Source organism: Haliotis rufescens, unplaced genomic scaffold (assembly GCF_023055435.1).
Source record: "Haliotis rufescens isolate VD_foot unplaced genomic scaffold, xgHalRufe1.0.p SCAF_18, whole genome shotgun sequence".
Taxonomy (NCBI): Eukaryota; Metazoa; Mollusca; class Gastropoda; order Lepetellida; family Haliotidae; genus Haliotis; species Haliotis rufescens.
Window position 1 is genome coordinate 25,047,491 of NW_025963868.1, and position 21,179 is coordinate 25,068,669.

The 21,179-nt window shown below is 42.6% G+C and overlaps 1 protein-coding gene across 5 annotated transcripts in view; it reads right to left on the minus strand.

Moving 5' to 3' along the window:
* LOC124132985 (fibrocystin-L-like) overlaps nt 1–21,179 on the minus strand; it is a 153,579-nt gene that overhangs the window by 82,966 nt on the left and 49,434 nt on the right. For 3 of the 5 annotated variants that reach the window (XM_048398465.1, XM_048398463.1, XM_048398464.1), the window contains exons 4-17: nt 20,554–20,656; nt 20,210–20,267; nt 19,897–19,990; nt 16,968–17,021; nt 15,645–15,721; nt 11,655–11,697; nt 11,046–11,116; nt 8,166–8,276; nt 7,645–7,734; nt 4,350–4,612; nt 3,857–3,948; nt 3,563–3,722; nt 1,092–1,206; nt 512–655 (exon numbers count right to left, since the gene is read on the minus strand). In XM_048398465.1, coding sequence (XP_048254422.1) covers nt 512–655; nt 1,092–1,206; nt 3,563–3,722; nt 3,857–3,948; nt 4,350–4,612; nt 7,645–7,734; nt 8,166–8,276; nt 11,046–11,116; nt 11,655–11,697; nt 15,645–15,721; nt 16,968–17,021; nt 19,897–19,990; nt 20,210–20,267; nt 20,554–20,656 — 1,475 coding nt within the window. Of the gene's footprint in view, nt 1–511; nt 656–1,091; nt 1,207–3,562; nt 3,723–3,856; nt 3,949–4,349; nt 4,613–6,855; nt 6,920–6,968; nt 7,033–7,644; nt 7,735–8,165; nt 8,277–11,045; nt 11,117–11,654; nt 11,698–15,644; nt 15,722–16,967; nt 17,022–19,896; nt 19,991–20,209; nt 20,268–20,553; nt 20,657–21,179 lie in introns of those variants that run through there. The other 2 variants (XM_048398467.1, XM_048398466.1) reach the window with 2 other exon arrangements.

Consider the following 21,179-nt stretch of genomic DNA (forward strand, 5'->3'; position numbering starts at 1 on the left):
TGTAATGTGACTAATTTGCACCATTATTAATGGAACACTAGCCTTATCATCGAAGGCAATGAAATACCAAAAAAATAAACATATAGAGAATCTCACCCGAGTGTCTTTTGATATCAAATATATCAACATGAGTTGATAAAAGTGAAAACATTTCGAGGCTTGCCGAGGATTTTGCCATTTTTGTCAACGAGTGTTGATATATTTGATATCAAAAGACACGAGGATGAGATTTTATTTATCATCCAACATCATTCTTCCAACTGTTTCAATTTGTAGACAGTATTTAGCAGTGTCTTAAGTGTAAAAAGTTCTGCTAACAGCTTCAGTAGCAGTGCCGTTAGTGATAACATTTGACTGTGACGTCATGGTTACCGATGATGTCACAATGGTCTGCAAAGCATTGTGATGCAATTTCATTGCAGCGATATCTACACTATAGATATCGGTTGATCTCACCCAAGCGATATCTCTTGCGGGAGCCAGTTTTGGGTGATAAATGTTTCAGACATACCTCTCTCGCTGTCGAAGGTGATGGTGAACTTAACTCCGGCTCCCTCGGTCGCTCTCTGCACTGACACACCGTCAGGGGCCAGGCTAGGCAGGCTCGCCAGGGCGTTGTCCACCTGCCCATCACTGGCCGTCAAACGGAGAGGCTCTGGATGAAAAGGTCGGCATTCGTGTTACAAGGGAGTGAAGGGTTTGGCTTCTGATTCAAACATCCTCCTATCCTATCTAATTTCCATTGAGTCGAATTATACTGGCTCAAAAGGTTCATTATTTTACTATCCCAAGAGGGGGCACGAGTGGCCCAGTCGTCTAAGGCGCCGCGATTCGCTGTGTAGAGTTGCGTCCCTTGGGCACGCCAGAAATCTGTGATTATGGGTTCGAATCCCGGTTCGCCCCGTTTATGTTTCTAGGTTTGTCAGCACCATGCTCGTTCTCGTGGGTTTCACTGAAGAGGTAAACGTCTGAGACCTGCATCTCTTCAGGCTTTCCTCCCACATTAAGCTGACACGCCGTGATATAACTCGAAAATTGTTAAAAGCGGCGTTAAACCAAACTCACTCACTCACTAACTGCTATATACTGACCGCTGTAGACTCCAAACAGACCGAGTCTGAAGTAGGTGTCCTCGTTGCCGACGATGGTTACAGTCTGCACCTCCTTCACCAAAGTCTGCGACGTGGGTACGGTGAGGACCACACTCTGTAAGTGTTAGAGATGTTCGATGTAGTGTAAATCGCGTACATAGCTCACACTTCGAGATCATAGTGAAGATACACGCAACATCTTTGTGAAGATTTTGTTGGTGAATGGTTTGATTCGTGTGTGTGTGTTTGTACTAGTCTGGACTAAAGCCGATTTCCTTGTTTAGCCCCTATATGTCCAGCTCAAGGCAGGGTAACATCAAGCACCAACTTTTAACGTATTTTGGTATGACGCGGTCGGGGATCGAACCCCCACCCTTCCGCTCTCCGTGCGGACGCTCCACCACTAGACGGCCAGGTTTATCAGCAGACCCGTGCTTGCGCGTCTCACTCCAGTTGGACACGCTTGAGACCTCCCTTTAAATCCGATCTAATTATTCTTTATAAATTTTCCCTTACCATCAATGAATAGTGATCCTGTAACCTCAATATACCGGATCTCGAAAAACCCATGTATATGGACGATCCGGAGAAGCCGACGTTAATCCGTACGTACGATACGTTGATACGGTAATTGTTAGTCCGGTTAATTTCAGTTGGAACAATTAAGTCCGGTTTAACGGGATGTCACTGTATATCACTGCTTCACGCTTGCAACCAACGTCAACTTAGTGTGAAAAAACCCCTGTTGGGATTCTGGGTTACAGTTGGTCCCTAGCAGCCTATGATTGTGGCCCCCACGTGGCTTTGAGACATTAAACCGCCTCCGTGGTCTAGTGGCAGAGCGTCCGCCCGGAGAGCGGAAGGTCCGTCCGGGGTTCGATCCCCGGCCGCGTCATACCAAAAGACGTTAAAAGATGGTACTTGTTGTTACCCTGACTGGCGCTCGGCATTAAGGGGCTAAAACAAAGACTGGTCGGCTCAGAGTCAGCATACTGTGTCTGAGTGGGGTATTCATGTTAAACTGCGGCATGGTTTCTCAGTTGGCTAGCACTATAAATCGGCATCAGTCCGGACTAGTACAAGCAGCCACACACACACGTGCATGCACGTCGCTATATAAGTGCAATAATCTTTGACGCGACGTTAAACCCAATTCCACCTCACCTCACCTTTGAGGCATTACGCTCACACAATACTGTTCAAAGCTAACCTAAACTATGGAATCCTAGAAGCGACATTGTCGCGTTGTCACCCTTATAAAAACAAGCAATATTAAAATTATTATCTAATATATAAATCATTGGCCTATCTGAGTATTGTGAAATGATCAAAACACGAATAATTGGCCTATCTAAGTATAATGCAATTGAAAAACAAAAAAAAATGGCCTTCCTGGGTATCTTTGAATTAGAAAAGCAAATAATTGGCCTTCCTTGGTACCTTTGAATTAGAAAAGGCAAATAATTTGTCTACCTGGGTATCTTTGAATTACGGAAACAAATAATTGGTCTACCTGGGTATCTTTGAATCAGAAAAGTTAATAATTGGTCTACCTTGGTATCTTTGAATTAGAAAAGCAAAAAAAAGGTCTACCTCGGTATCTTTGAATTACGGAAGCAAATATTTGGTCTACCTGGGTATCTTTGAATTACGGAAGCAAATAATTGGTCTCCATTGGTATCTTTGAATTAGAAAAGCAAATAATTGGTCCACCTGGGTATCTGTGAATTACGGAAACAAATAATTGGTCTACCTGGGTGTCTTTGAATAAGAAAAGCAAATAATTGGTCTACCTTGGTATCTTTGAATTAGAAAAGCAAATAATTGGTCTACCTCGGTATCTTTGAATTAGAAAAGCAAATAATTGGTCTACCTGGGTATCTTTGAATTAGAAAAGCAAATAATTGGTCTACCTTGGTATCTTTGAATAAGAAAAGCAAATAATTGGTCTACCTGGGTATCTTTGAATAAGAAAAGCAAATAATTGGTCTACCTGGGTATCTTTGACTTAGAAAAACAAACAATTGTCTACCTTGGTATCTGTGATTTACAAAAGCAAATAATTGGTCTACCTGGGTATCTTTGAATAACGGAAACAAATAATTGGTCTACCTGGGTATCTTTGAATAAGAAAAGCAAATAATTGGTCTGCCTTGGTATCTTTGAATTAGAAAAGCAAATAATTGGTCTACCTCGGTATCTTTGAATTAGAAAAGCAAATAATTGGTCTACCTGGGTATCTTTGAATTGGAAAAGCAAATAATTGGTCTACCTGGGTATCTTTGAATTAGAAAAGCAAATAATTGGTCTACCTGGGTATCTGTGATTTACAAAGGCAATATTTGGTCTACCTGAGTATCTTTGAATTAGAAAAGCAAATAATTGGTCTACCTGGGTATCTTTGAATTAGAAAAGCAAATAATTGGTCTACCTAGGTATCTTTGAATTACAAAAGCAAACAAATGGTCTACCTGAGTATCTTTGATTACGGTGGAGGAGAACTGTAGCTCCTGGGTGTCCTGCCAAGCCGCCGCTGTCTGAGATGAGGTGTAGGGCGTGACGAATGCGCGTGCAGCTATTTGAAAGTACGCTTGTCCACTCCCCTCGTTCATTAACACTTCAAGGTAGTACCTGAAGAGAAGAATGGTTTCATAAAGAAAACACAACTTACTTTTAGACATAAAAACCCTCACTCCATCACTCCACAAGCCCACCCATCCACCAACTCAAAGTTTATGAAATGAAACATCAGTATTTTAATGTACCTTGCATCTTTCGTGAGACTAACGAGGTCCGACTCTTGGTTTTCCGAGTCATCTGTATACTTTCTGTCAACGTTGGATTTTGCCATTAACACCTAAAATGAAAAACATATACTCATGAGATCAACTTCGTGGGAACTTAGATAGATGTACACCATGCATTTAAGTAAAAAGTGCTTCTACAGTTGTCTATATTTTATGTGATCTCCGCTTTTGTCTCAACCTATAATTTTAATGATCCTCAGGACCTGTAAATAAAAAAAATATATAAAGTACAGTAAACTACGTTTATAACGAACACACTTATAACGAACTGACGGATATAACGAACTTTTTCGTTGTCCCGCCCATTTGCTGTATATATGCTGTACATATGCTTATAACGAACAACGTATATGACAAATAAAGTTTGTTTTAACCGTAGTGTACTGTTACATAAATGCCACTTAAGCTGGACAGGAACAAAAGCTAAAATTGATGTGGAATTCAGCATTACTTTGTTGGCAGGATCGGTATCAGTGCTGAGATAAAGCTCGGCGTTATCATCAGCCATGACGTAGAAGCGGTACTCCGATGTGCGAGGAGCTACGAAGAACCCTCTAGCCCTGGTGTTGAACCTGTCCATTCCAGCCTCGTCCTTGTAGTAGCCGCTGTCGATCGTCCGCGTGTAGTAGTCACCGTCGGACGTTGTCAACGTGCTGACTTTGTCAAGGCCAGTCATGCTTGCGTTCCACAGCTCAAACTTCAACCCTCGGCCACCTAAGGCAGGAACGGGAGTTTCAACATAACGTATATCCCACGCCTAATAGAGCAGTAAGCACATTCACTGTGCAGAGTTGCCTCCCTTAGGTGTGCCCGAACCCTATAATCGTGGTTTTCGTCTGAGTGTAAGCCGTCTAACATCTGCATCACTTCGGGGTTTTCTCCCAGACAGGTTTTCACGCGACGTGATATAAATGAAATACTGTTCAAAGCGGCGTTAAGCAAAGCTAACTTGGTCACTCCGAGAATGAAGCTGCTGTAAGTATCGATCATCGGCGATCAAGTCGAGGCCGATATTCGGAGTTCAAATTCCAAAATTTCCCACTTCATGTTCATAACATAACTAATAATATTATCATAATAGCAAGTCAGAGACAGTTGATTGTTTATATTTTACTTCAAATAAAGGGCACGGGTGGCCCAGTCGTCTACAGCGCCGTGATTCGCTGTGCAGAGTTGCGTCCCTTGGGCACGCCAGAAACCTATGATTGTGGGCTCGAATCCCGGTTCGCCCCGATTATGTTTCTAGGTTTGTCAGCACCATGCCCGTGCTCGTTGGTTTCACCGAAGTGGTAAACGTCTGAGACCTGCATTACTTTCCTCCCCCATTAAGCTGGCACGCCGTGATGTAACTGGAATACTGTCAAAAGCGGCGTTAAACCCATCTCACTCACTCCCTCACTCACTTCTAATAGGGCCCGTGAAGATTCCGGGGTAGAATAGGTCTTCAGCAACCCATACTTACCGTAAAAGGCGACTATGCTTGTCGTAAAAAGCGACTAACGGGATCGGGTGGTCAGGCTCGCTGACTTGGTTGATGCATGTCATCGATCCCAATTGCGTGGATCGATGCTCATGATATTAATCACTGGATTGTCTGGTCCAGACTCGATTGTTTACAGACCGCAGTCATATAGCTGGAATATTGCTGTGTGCGGCGTAAAACAACAAACCAACCAACCAACCACTTCTAATAGGGCAAGTAACGAAGACCAATACATGACTGGAATGAATGCCATCATATATATATTTAAGAATATAAGGACTTTTAAAAAAAAAAATACCTCATTAACATTGACTCAAACTCCCCTCAATGATCGGGGCAAACATCTTTTGTGAATAGCAGCATCAGTGACCTAGCCATACTACCTACATCATCCCGTGAAGATCCGGGGTAGAATAGGTCTTCAGCAACCCATGCTTGTCGTAAGAGGCGACTATAGGGATAAGGTGGTCAGGCTCGCCGACTTGGTTGATGCATGTCATCGTATCCCAATTGCGGAGATTGATGCTCATGATGTCAATCACTGGATTGTCTTGTGCAGGCTCGATTATTTACAGACCCCCGTCATATAGCTGGAATATTGCTGAGTGCGGCGTTAAACAAACAAATAAACCAACCAACCAACCAAAGCGACATCCCACGAATGATGAATGAGTGTTCTGACGAATTTATACATGATATTTTCAGTACATTAGGCGTTTTACACTTTTTTTGTGCAACTTGTGTTGGTGGCGGGAGCTGCCGGTGAGCGGGACATGCTTTCTTCTTTCGCGAACACCTGGTGTCATCACTGATTTTCAGTGATCCATTCTTATAATATTCACCGCTATTTTGTCTATTAAACCCAATGGAATGTTTCGTCGCATAATCGAGACAGGTTATTCTCTGGCGTTGACTTTATACAATAATTATTTATTATTTCTTGGTTCGAGTATCAACCGACCCAATAATCCTGAGGATATCGGTTCTGTGGTGGAGCGTCCGCCCGGAGAGCGAAAGGTTAACCCAAAGACGTTAAAAGATGGTACATGTTGTTACCCTGCCTGGCGGTCGGCATAAAGGGACTAAAACAATCACTGGTCAGCTCGGAGTCAGTACGCTGTGTCTAGGTGGGGTATTCATGTTAAATGCCGGCGTTGTATCTCCGGGGGCTAGCACTATCAACATCGGCATCAATCCGGACTAGTACAAGCAAACCACACACACACGTTCATACACGTCGCTATGTAAGTGCAATAATCTTGGACGCGACGTTAAACCCCAGTTCACCTCAAAGGGCAGGACAGGACCCCTTAAGACGTTGCAGGTCGCTGATGATCGGACAGTTACAATGGTATCGTACTATGATGGTTATATTGCTGTTATGCTTTCATACACTCGCTTCCCCATCCCTTGTCTCCATCCTCCTCTCCCCCACCCCCTCCCCTCCACCTCCCTTCCTCCGTCAGTCACTCACCTTCGTAATACTCCGCAGCAGCAGGGGCAGGTTGTGTCTCGCAGACTATCTGCGTGTCCGTCACCTCCTCTCCCCCACCCACTCCCCTCCACCTCCCTCCGTCAGTCACTCACCTTCGTAGTACTCCGCAGCAGAAGGGGCAGGTTGTGTCTCGCAGACTATCTGCGTGTCCGTCACCTCCTCTCCCCCACCCACTCCCCTCCACCTCCCTCCGTCAGTCACTCACCTTCGTAGTACTCCGCAGCAGAAGGGGCAGGTTGTGTCTCGCAGACTATCTGCGTGTCCGTCACCTCCTCTCCCCCACCCACTCCCCTCCACCTCCCTCCGTCAGTCACTCACCTTCGTAGTACTCCGCAGCAGAAGGGGCAGGTTGTGTCTCGCAGACTATCTGCGTGTCCGTCACCTCCTCTCCCCCACCCCCTCCCCTCCACCTCCCTCCGTCAGTCACTCACCTTCGTAGTACTCCGCAGCAGAAGGGGCAGGTTGTGTCTCGCAGACTATCTGCGTGTCCGTCACCTCCTCTCCCCTACCCCCTCCCCTCCACCTCCCTCCGTCAGTCACTCACCTTCGTAGTACTCCGCAGCAGAAGGGGCAGGTTGTGTCTCGCAGACTATCTGCGTGTCCGTCACCTCCTCTCCCCCACCCACTCCCCTCCACCTCCCTCCGTCAGTCACTCACCTTCGTAGTACTCCGCAGCAGAAGGGGAAGGTTGTGTCTCACAGACTATCTGCGTGTCCGTCACCTCCTCTCCCCCTCCCCTCCACCTCCCTCCCTCCGTCAGTCACTCACCTTCGTAGTACTCCGCAGCAGAAGGGGCAGGCTGTGTCTCACAGACTATCTGCGTGTCCGTCACCGGCTCCGTCACCCGACACTCGGTACCTGGAAACAGCAGAGGGACCTTTTGTACTCTGCATACATACGGACATTCGCCTAATACCAGCGTTTCGCGTATCCAGAAAACTGTTAAGTCGGAGGATTTATCGGGCAAAGGTATTGTCTGGATCAACAGGGTTCACTTTATAAGAGTGGATGAGTGAGTATGGTTTTACACCGCTTTTAGCAATATTCCAGCAATATCACGTCGGGGGACACCACAAATGGGCTTTACACATTGTACCCATGTCGGGAATCGAACCCGGATCTTCGGCGTGACGAGCGAACGCTTTAACCACTAGGCTACCCGACCGCCCCCACTTTATAAAAGAACCAAATAGTATTCCAAAAGTTTACATGTTACCTATACATCATATATACAAAGAGTGAGAGGATATGGTTTTACGTCGCTTTGAAGCAATATTCCAGCAACCCACCTCCAACCATGACATTGACCTTGGCGTCAGTCTCGTCAAAGTGCATCCCCGTGATGGTCAGCCTGGTGCCTCCTCTCTTGCTGCCGGTGCTGGGGCTGATCCCCGTGACAGCTGGAACAGAGGCGGACGTTGTTGGTTCTCGATTTCAATATGGATATAGGCTTACTTACTTATCAGTCCGTGCCAATAATCATTTGAGTGAGTGAGTATGGTTTTACGCCGCTTTTAGCAATATTCCAGCAATATCACTGCGGGGGACACCAGAAATGGGCTTCACACATTGTACCCATGTCGGGAATCGAACCCGGGTCTTCGGCGTGACGAGCGAACGCTTTAACCACTAGGCTATCCGACCGCCCCAATAATTATTTAAAATGCTACTGAATTTTATGATTATACTTGGTAAATGATAGTTTTATAATGATCAATTGGTTTATTACTGAACACCCGTTATACCTCAGTCACAAATTGAGAAAAGCCTCGATAACTCGAAGCATCGAAGCCGTAAAACATCGAAATATCCGTTGTTTCGAGACAAGGAATGTACAGATTTACACACTAGTATCCAGTGATAGACAGAAGTAATCCGTTAAAAATGTTGAACGACATCTTGTGAAACGGTATTTTGACTGACAGGGGTTTGTCGGTACAGAGTGATATTTGGGATATGATCTGTCTGAACATCTGCATATCTGTTATACATCATACATGATACTAACGAGAATATGTCTGGTACATGATACATATGTCTGGTACATGATACATACGTGCATATGTCTGGTACATGATACATACGTGCATATGTTTGGTACATGATACTTACGAGAATATGTCTGGTACATGATACATACGTGAATATGTCTGGTACATGATACATACGTGAATATGTCTGGTACATGATACATACGTCTGGGTACATGCTACATTCGAGAATATGTCTGGTACATGATACATACGTGCATATGTCTGGCACATGATACATACGTGCATATGTCTGGTACATGATACAACGTGCATATGTCTGGCACATGATACATACGTGAATATGTCTGGTACATGATGCATTCGTGAATATGTCTGGTACATGATACATACGTGAATATGTCTGGTACATGATACATACGTGAATATGTCTGGCACATGATACATACGTGCATATGTCTGGTACATGATACATACGTGAATATGTCTGGTACATGATACATACGTGCATATGTCTGGTACATGATACATACGTGAATATGTCTGGTACATGATACATACGTCTGGGTACATGATACATACGTACATATGTCTGGTACATGATACATACGTGCATATGTCTGGTACATGATACATACGTGCATATGTCTGGTACATGATACGTACGTGAATATGTCTGGTACATAAGACATACGTGCATATGTCTGGTACATGATACATACCTCTGGGTACATGATACATACGTGAATATGTCTGGTACATGATACATACGTGAATATTGCTGGTACATGATACATACGTGCATATGTCTGGTACATGATACATACCTCTGGGTACATGATACATACGTGAATATTGCTGGTACATGATACATACCTCTGGGTACATGATACATACGTACATATGTCTGGTACATGATACATACGTGAATATGGCTGGTACATGATACATACCTCTTGGTACATGATACATACGTACATATGTCTGGTACATGATACATACGTGAATATGTCTGGTACATGATACATACCTCCGGGTACATGATACATACGTACATATGTCTGGTACATGATACATACGTGAATATGTCTGGTACATGATACATACGTGAATATGTCTGGTACATGATACATGCGTCTGGGTACATGATACATACGTACATATGTCTGGTACATGATACATACGTGCATATGTCTGGTACATGATACATACGTGCATATGTCTGGTACATGATACATACGTGAATATGTCTGGTACATGATACATACGTGAATATGTCTGGTACATGATACATACCTCTGGGTACATGATACATACGTGCATATGTCTGGTACATGATACATACGTGCATATGTCTGGTACATGATACATACGTGCATATGTCTGGTACATGATACATACCTCCGGGTACATGATACATACGTACATATGTCTGGTACATGATACATACGTGAATATGTCTGGTGCATCATACATACGTGCATATGTCTGGTACATGATACATACGTGAATATGTCTGGTACATGATACATACGTCTGGGTACATGATACATACGTACATATGTCTGGTAAATGATACATACGTGAATATGTCTGGTACATGATACATACGTTCATATGTCTGGTACATGATACATACGTGAATATGTCTGGTACATGATACATACCTCCGGGTACATGATACATACGTACATATGTCTGGTACATGATACATACGTGCATATGTCTGGTACATGATACATACGTGCATATGTCTGGTACATGATACATACGTGCATATGTCTGGTACATGATACATACGTGCATATGTCTGGTACATGATACATACGTGCATATGTCTGGTACATGATACATACGTGAATATGGCTGGTACATGATACATACCTCTGGGTACATGATACATACGTACATATGTCTGGTACATGATACATACGTGCATATGTCTGGTACATGATACATACGTGAATATGGCTGGTACATGATACATACCTCCGGGTACATGATACATACGTACATATGTCTGGTACATGATACATACGTGCATATGTCTGGTACATGATACATACGTGCATATGTCTGGTACATGATACATACGTGAATATGTCTGGTACATGATACATACGTGCATATGTCTGGTACACGATACATACGTGCATATGTCTGGTACATGATACATACGTGCATATGTCTGGTACATGTAGATCTTCCCTGTACTGCTGACTCGGAGAGTATCCAGATCGGGCATTGACCTGAAGAAATGTGTGCAGCGGTAAGGTTAACTTGGACCGACTTACACGGGGCACACGTGTCATGACAATGTATGGTCAAATCGGGTTGTATTTCGTTTCCATCTATTCTACGCATGCGATGAAATCGATTTTGGCATACCCATAGGGCAGCCGGGGTTACAACAAATATTTTTGGAATTGTGGTAGTATCGAAATTACCCAAATCCCTTGTAACAGGTCAACTTATTAGTTCTAATACCCCAAGGATCTAAACAATATATTTGTAGCTTTGGGAAACGTTCTGCGCACATGTATGCGCGTGGACTTCCATATTAAAAAAAATAAATTATTTACTCTTTGTATGACTGTACCAAACAGTTTTATTTCGTGTAATAAGAGCATCATTTAACTGAAAGAACTTCAATTTTAAAATGAAATGAAAAATATAGTGTTTAAACGATGACGCTAACGCGACAGCAATTTGCCCGAACTTCAGGCCCGTCAACTCATTTTTCGGTTATTTCATTTTAAAGTGAAACTGTACGTAGGCGGTACTTACCTTCCAAACCATTCATCGACGATGAAACTGGCATTCACGAAGCCTGAAACATGTGAGATATCGTTAGTACAAACATGAAACATGAAATTGAATAATTTGAGGTTTTTGATGCACAAATGAACACAAATGTACAGAAAATAATGACCCTCCCCTACAAAATTCAGGCTAGTCCGCTAGCCCGAGCCAAGTGAATTTTGATGAGGACCAGTCATAATCCAATGATGGTAGTCCTAGTAGACTACTGGCTTTTGAGAGCTAGGGTTCTAACCCAGTTCGCAACAAGTTGCTGCAATTAGGAACTGAATAAAACTGTCAGAAAACAGTATAGAAAACGTGTTTGTCTTGCTCAAGCAGGACCAGCTACACACTCTGAGGACGAGTGGAGAAAGGTTTACACGCGTCCTGTGGTCAAGTCTGAAAAACGAACGTCTCAGGTTGAAAGAGTGGTACAAAAGGATATTTGCATCGGCAACGGCTACACTATACAATAAGAGGATTGTATCATGGCGTGTAGGTTTCTTGTGGGAGGGAAGCCCTTATGATACAGGTCTCAAACGTTTGCCACTTTGTCGAAACCTACGAGCACGGATATGGTGATGACAAACCTGAAAACATAATCGGGGCGAAACGGGATTCGAACCCACAGTTTTCTGTCGTGCCGGGGCAAAAAGCCACCCCATAGACGACTGGGCCACCCGTGTCAACGCTTCAAGAGGGAGGCAATCCTGAATTTAAGAACATACGTGTTTACCAATTCGATGAAATCCATGAGCACGGGTAGGCTGCTGACATACCAAGGATCCTAGTTAGGCTGCCGAATTTGGGATTTGAACCCACGATCATAAGATTTGCACATCGAATTTCGTCGACTCTGATTACCAATTCTCCCGTATCCTGATAGGATTTTAAAAAATATATACCAAAATATTATCTTTACAGTGCTTCACAGAGCGACATGAGGATATATTAATTGATGCTGTATAGGGCGAAGCAGTCCATATTATCCATATTATATATTATATGCCTTACTTAAAAGTTCATATCAAACGAATCTGTTAGCTTTCAATTTAGAATACTACACTAACGTCTATTTTTCGTAGCTATGGCCTGACAAATATCGACCAAGTCGAGTCACATTGTCTATGTTAAACCATGCGCGGGTTGATGTGTAGGACAAATTAGTAGCTAAAAGGACCCGACGAACTTGGTAGAAACGTGTCAATGTGACAGCGAAATGAAGCATGACGAAAACTAGTCCATGTTAGAGTTGTTTGACTGTTGATGAGATGTTTTAATTTCTTATGTGACTGAATACACCATTAAACATGAGTTGTGAAACAAGGTTTCAGTGCGTTCTTTATGTCGCCATAGTGAGTGCGGGACAAACGGTCGTTAAAACTAGGTATTATTAATGCAAGCCGGGCCGCTGGAGAGAGTACGCAATAACTGCTTTGCACCTGGACCAGAGAGAGTATAAATCATACAGGAAACAAAGATTGATTAAAACACCAAGAAAAACGTTTCAATGCACGCCACGACACTGGAGACAGGTTCGGTTTACGAGAACATTTTTTTATCAGCAGCTCTGATGTTCTGGTGATAGAACATGTGTGGGACAGATCATCTTCCCGAGGCAAGGGACTTAACTGACTATAAAAGTCCAGTTTCCACCCTTGCCGAACTAGGCTGGAATTCCTGGGCTCGATCGTAGCGCCACCAGTGGCTATTACGAGTTATGTCCTTTCTATGCCTCTCCTATTGACCAATCAGATTCAACCTCTCGTATCACTTGCATTTGTTTCAAACAAAATGGTGGCGCCCAGTCAAGACGATCTGATCGATAATCAAGATCTATATTGTGATAAAACGAGTCTTACATCGCGAAGTGCATCAAATCACGTGAGCACCTTCATTAAAAACATGAAAAGATTTAGAAAATATCTGTTGACAACGAGTTAGCGGTGCACATGCTTTGCAAATCCTGCAGTCGACCGAAATCTGCACGACACTCGACGAACCGGATTTCGATTTCGGTGCACGATTTTGATTGGACTATGCATAGACTCGTTAGTCCAGCCAAACTGTAACTCCATAATACCAGCCTAGTTCGGCAAGGGTGGAAACTGGACTTTTATAGTCAGTTAACTCACTTGCCTCGGAAAGATTGGGACAGATCTACTATACGCTTAAATAGTAAACCACGGTTATTCTCAAAGGGACCACTAATTTTAGTTCGTTATAACCGTAGTTCGTTATAAACACATATACAGAATATACACAGCAAATGTCCGGGACCAAAAATATTACGTTATATCTGTCAGTTCGTTATAAGCGTGTTCGTTATAAACGTAGTTTACTGTATTTCTTTATTATAAAGAACCAATACTTTGCCAGCCTGCATATTATCTTGAACGGAACAACTTCATTTCACTACAATAGGTACAAGATAACTAATTATTACAACACGAACCAGCAATCTCAATGTAATTAAATACTCAACTCTATTCAGTCATCTCCGGTCGGATGTAATCACTACTCCCCGGTTGTAACGACGTTCGGGTACAACGACTATTGGGTTGTAACTACGTTCGGATATAACGACTACTCGGTTGTAACAAGGTTCGGGTATAACGACAACTGGGTTATGACGAGGTTCGGGTATAACGACTACTCGGTTGTAACAAGGTCCGGTGTATAACGACAACTGGGTTATGACGAGGTTCGGGTATAACGACTACTCGGTTGTAACGAGGTTCGGGTATAACGACTACTCGGTTGTAACGACGTTCGGATATAACGACTACTCGGTTGTAACGACGTTCGGGTATAACGACTACTCGGTTGTAACGAGATTCGGGTATAACGACTGCTGGGTTATAACGACTACTGGGTTATGACGAGGTTCGGGTATAACGGCTACTCGGTTGTAACGAGGTTCGGTATAACGACAACTGGGTTTTAACGACTACTGGGTTATAACGAGGTTCGGGTATAACGACTATTCGGTTGTAACGAGGTTCGGGTATAATGACTACTCGGTTGTAACGAGGTTCGGGTATAACGACTACCCGGTTGTAACAACGTCTATTCGTGTAAATCACGACGTTCGGGTAAAACGAATTGGTTTTGGAGGTCCTTTGGTGTCAATGCTATCCAGTGTTGAATGCACGAGGTTAAGAAGTAACTGTACCTGGACGTATCCATGTTTCACTTCAGTAATTGGCCATGGCTTTTTCAAGGATTTTTATGAATGATACATACAGTTTCTCGCAATCATGTCCTTTCTTTGTTAAGTGACACACTATTACCTCAGCATTCTACACCAATCTTTCTCTCCTTCCTCCCCGCTTTCCTCCTCTCTCCTCACACACCTCTTTTTCACTCTCCTCTCTCATTCTCACTCTATCTCTCCACTCTCACCCCGTCTCTCTATCTCTACTATCTCTCCCCTCTCTTTCTCGCGCGCTCTTCCCCCTCATCTCGCTCCTTCCTCCCCGCTCTTCCCCTCTCTCACCCCTCTCTCTTTCACTCTCCTCTCTCATTCTCTCTATCTCTCCTCACTCACCCCCACTCTCTATCTCTCCTTTCTCTCCCTCTCTCTCGCGCCCTCTTCCCCCTCATCTCGCTCCTTCCGCCCCGCTCTTCCCCTCTCTCACCTCTCTCTCTTTCACTCTCCTCTCTCATTCTCTCTATCTCTCCTCACTTCCCCCACTCCCTATCTCTCACTCTCTCTCGCGCTCTTCCCCATTCTCTCTCTCATACCTCCCCTCTATCTATTTCTCTCTCCTCTCTCATTCTCTCTCTATCTCTCCACTCTCACTCTCCATCATCTCTCTCCTTCCTCCTCTCTCACCTCTCTCCCTCTCCCCTCTTCTCTCTCCTCATCCTCATTCTTCCCCTCCCCCACTCTCTCTCTCCCCCCTCTCTCTCCGTCTCTTGTAATGGATCCATTGTGTCGTGTACTCCGGATCCATGTCTCCATTGACTCACCCACATAGGTAGTTTCTGTCTTGCACTTCAGCGCCCCCCACCAGCTTGTCCCGTCCTTGTCAAGATCAATCCCAAATCTAAAACAAAGGCAAAGGTTGGCGAAATTGAAAAGGACATTTCAGTTTGTGACTTATGCGTGACTGTGTCTTATTCAATACACAATGTATCTGTTCTTTATTTTCTCCACTCCAGTCGCTACCTCTGAACGCAAGCATGGATGAGAAACACACAACATGCACCGATAATGATGTTAGATTGGGTGTATGCCAATCATCTCGCCTGTACACCTGATCGGGTATAAACCGAGGAGCAAAAGAAACGATACGTGTCAGTTTATTTTATCATATGTTTCATTTTCAATTGAACATTATATCCTAACAATGAACTGAAAGAATTTAACAACAGTTCTTTCAGTTTACAATTACACAAATAAATACTAGGAATACTTTCTTTTGCCCCTCAGTTTAAAATGTTTGGAAACACACATGTTTTACGTTCCATTTCATATGGATGCGACCATGGTCGATCTATTGTGGGTAAACAGTGTATGCTTCTTCAAGAACATCCAACTCTTGACTCATTACATACAGAATTGCACATTTACTTGTGGTTACTTTACAGACAGCTGCCGGGGGGGTGGGTGGGGATATGTCATCTTTCTGATGACTCTTGTTACATTAAGGGTTGTAACAGAGCATGTACTGCTGTGTTGGTCATCTACCCCCTACGACTCCACCTCGCTTAAACCGCTGATCGTCTATAACGCTCATAAATTATTTAGATCCCAAAGGTAGCGTTGTAGCGAGTCCGAGGGATCACTGTTCGGAGATCGTGCGAGAGAGGAAAATGTATTTTAAGGTTCGAAATTATCTTGCGCATTTTATTGAAAATGATTGGAGATGAATTGATACAATTGAAGTGTATGTACTCATCCGGCTGGACGAGCGTTTCTTCAATTAATTCCCGCCCAGCACATGCTTCCACTCGTCAATACGAGCGGAGAAGGGGATATTTCGAGCCCAGAATGCCACATCCTGTTACTTGGTCCATATCATACAAAAAACAGGAAACACCTTTTGCTCCACCTTGCCTGTTGTGCGAATCTTGCACGAGTAATGACACGTGTTTCATACCGATTCAATATCTGGTTATGATAACTTTACTGACCAATGTCCACTTCATTATTAAAGACGACTTGACCTTGACATGGTTCGTCACATATACCTGTTTATCCTACAAGGACGGACATAGAACGGTATGCTCTTTTCAATTCACTATTTCACATTGTAATGAAAAAGCAACAACATTTTAGTCGATTCTTACAAGACATCTTCATCCAGGTTTTTCACTTCACAGTTATCACTGCCCATGTAGACCCTGGAACATAAGTAAACTTGTATCAGTAAGTCATCATCAATATTGCTATTTATAAATAACTATTCATAATATTTCCGTTTTATAAATTGTTTAACAATGACAACCATTTACGAATCCAAAAAGAACAGATGTTCATTAGGCTTTTGAAACCTAAACTTAATTCAAAAGTATATTTTTCAAAACTGTAGCTCAATGTGTATTTGTGCACTCTCACCATAATGTATTTATGCCCCCCACTATTCACTCTCCTACCCAGAGTTCCATGCGGCCGGCAGCCAGCCAGCATAGTGCCTCTGCCACAGGCCAGCGCCATGTGACGATTCGTCACATCTTTCACGGTCTATTCAAGATATTGCATATGCTTTTCATCCGTTTCATGTTTGACAAGTCTACACATGTCATAAACAAATGTTAAAGAATGGTGACGGTTCATTTAGAAAGTATGCTTATGCGTGAAAATCTACTTGTTTTTGCGTAGTTATCCTTTGTTTACATTGGTTGTACGGCTCCACGCGCTGTCATCGAACAGTTAGCGATACGGTCACGTTGATGCATAAATATATATTGTCATGCAACTCACAGTCGCAGTTGGAGTAGCATATCTATATAATTATGCAAAACAATATGTAAAGCCCCCCCCCCCCCCCCCCCAATACTTGCATTAGTCCGTTCTATACTGATTTCTGAAAAATCGCGTTTGTTTGTTGATATGCAAATTAGCCTGTGGCAGCTGTGTTATGTTGAGTCACCACTGCGCCGGAGTGTGTCCACTATTAACACTAACTGTGGCGTCATATGCTTTATGACGTCAAAAACATAACGTTGGCTGTCGCCTTGGACTATGCTTTACTTCTCCCTCTATTGTCACTGTTACATCATAGGCATTATGACGCCACAAATACTACTGCTATTCGTCGCATAGGACTACAATGTAGGTTAAAGTTTTCATTACACCTGAAGAGCCGTTGAACGGCGAAAGATCTTGTGTGGATAAAGGAGTTTTGACAAGCACGTATATCTGGCCTCTGTTTTTTGTATATTTAATACTTATACACCTGATGAAATATATAAACGAATGTTCACTCGGTGAACATGTATATATATGATAAAATAATAAAGTCCTCGCGAGTCCAACATCTTCTAATATCAGTTTCAGACATAGTTCTTTCACTGTGTCATGTCATGGCAGCTCTTCAGTGTGACTGACAATGACACATGCATTACGTCATACTTATGATGACGTCATAATTACACCCTGACGTCATAATGTACTTACACACTCCAGCGACGACACCACGCAATTTGACAAGGGAGACATTTGAATTAAAATTCACAGTATTTCTAAAGCAGCAGTGTAACATTTATGTGTGAAATGTATCAATGCATTCTGGAGTTCAATTTGGGTTTATCAATTGGATAAACATTTGTTCTTTTTCCAGTCTCTGCTGCTTATCACTGGAAAACAATTTATAAAACGGAAAAATAATAATATTCCCGTTTCCGCAATCATCAATGTGTTTGCTGACACCTAAGCATCGAACATTGAAGTATCTTATTTGCTGTTTGTGTACAGTGATTCAGTATTTTAATTCCATGCCGGTTTCACCGTTGTTGGTTTCGCCGCATCCGAACATCTCACAACATACACCACATCTTTGCTGCGGCAGTTCATGTCGGCTTTCACACTGAAACTCTTGCCATTTGCAAAAAGGAAAGTAGTACCGTCACTTATGATGTTACACGCGCCGCATCTTGGGGTGCCACATCTACTAACACATGATACACTCTCTGTACAAGAATACTTGGATGGCCAAAGAATTTGCTTGAGATTTTTTGGTTGCCCGGTACTTTTTATAATTCTAAATTTATTCAGTCCTTGTTCCATTTTATCACTTTGCTGTAGAATGTGGAGGTTGTCCCTTATGACAGACATGATATTACTGTTATTAGGATTGAAGGTATATTTATATTGTTTTGAGATTCTTTATAAGAATCCTACCATCACATTTCATAAAAATGCAAAATATGAAATGGATAATTATTTAGCAAATTTAAAAAACAAAAACAAGCCAGAGGGTTTAATTCTAAAGTCGGGTAGCCTAGTGGCTAAAGCGTTCGCTTGTCACACCGAAGACCCGGGTTCGATTCCCGTCATGGGCATTATGTGTGAAGCCCATTTCTGGTGTTCCCCGCCGTGATATTGCTGGAATATTGCTAAAAGCGGTGTAAAACCATACTCACTCACTCTTAAATTGTCGCTTGTGACTACAATTTTACTTAGTTCCTTGGTATGCGACGGAGACGCGAGTGAGTGAGTGACTGAATGTTGGTGATATTTTTATCACTTTGGGATTAGTTAACGAGCGAGGACAGGATGTCAAACTATCACATGCTATTCTTAAGACTATAGATGAGATTATGGTACTCTTAAAGAAGCGACTACCCGGAATCATACAGGATGACAATGAAATCTGTATGACAATCATATAAAATGGGCTTCCCCTTGAGAGAATGCTTGGGGGAGATCATGTGATGCCTCCTCGGAAATATAGCATCTATGACATTGCGCTTTGCAAGCCATTGTGACGTCATGATTATTGTGACATCACAATCAAATGACATCACTAATCACTGTCACTGAAGCTGGTTAGCTGCCCTTTGTACACTAAAGACACTGGTTATTACACTTATACAAACTGAAAAGATGGAAGAACAATATTGGATGATAAATAGAATTTCTCCCTCGCCTTTTTTTGGTCAAATATATCAAAAATCGTCGAGAAACGATAAAAGTCCAAAACTTGTATAAACCCGTTCGGACATATTTGATATCAATAGGTGGCATTCTCTTTGAACTGACGTGTTTTTAACTTACCTGACAAACCGGGCAGTTTGACCGTTAGTACTGGTCACTTCATTGGAACCAAAGAGGGAAGTGATGATGCGCCCACGGTACTTGACCAGCGTGCCTGCAACATGGCATCAATGGATTGACAAGAGAGATCGTTTTCAAGTTTAATTTGACTCATGCCTTGGGATGGAATATGCTCAAACAACAGAGACAGATGGAGAGTTTCTTACGATCGTCGAGATGACCAGAGATACACGTTTTTATTGTACATGTATAATTATTCAATATATCCGAAATATTCAATAAATGGGAATAGGCCTAAACGACCTTCACTTACCTGGAACCCCGGATGTAGGCTCGATGTAATCTATGGTTGGTGTATAATGTGCCTCAGGCTGTAATAATAATAATAATAATAATAATAATAATAATAATCATCATCATCATAATCATAATAACGACGACGACAACAACAATACTACTACTACTACTACTACTACTACTACTACTACTACTACTACTGCTAATATATTCTCTTTAAGAATATTATCACATTACCATCTATAACTATAATCATAACAGCAATGATGATAATATTATATGCACAATGAATAAAGAATACTGTCGACCATACAATCCCTGACTGAGATTCAAATGTCGACAAGTGGAATAAGGACTCACCTTGAAGATGCACTTGTTGCGACTCGCTTTACAGTGCTCTTCGTCTGGGATTCGAACCCCATCAACATAGACCCGGACCGAGTAATCTGCTGTGGGCATTTTACTGAAAATATACCATTGGAAATGTGTAAATAATACTTTAAAAAAAAAACTACCTTCAATTGTTTCTATGCATCACGCACTGAGGTGTATGCGACATTAAATTAATTTAGATGTTTGTGCTGTTTGTGCCTGTGTACAATGTGTCTGTGTGTCTGCGCGCGTGTGCCTGTCTCGGACTTACATGTAGGCAACATAGAAACAATTTAGATGTATGTGATGTTTGTGCGTCTGTGTGTGTACAATGTGTGTCCGTCTGTCCGCGCGCGTGTGCCCGTCTCGGACTTACATGTAGGCAACATAGAAACAATTTAGATGTATGTGATGTTTGTGCGTGTTTGTGGACAATGTGTGTATGTATGTACGCGCGCGTGTGCCTGTCACGCTCTTACATTTACGCAATCTGCGAAAAAAAATTAGTTGTCCGTGATGTGTGTGTGGACAATGTGTGGACAATGTGTGTCCGTGTGTCTGCGCGCGTGTGCCTATCTCGCACCTCATATACAATAAAGGACGAAATCATATGT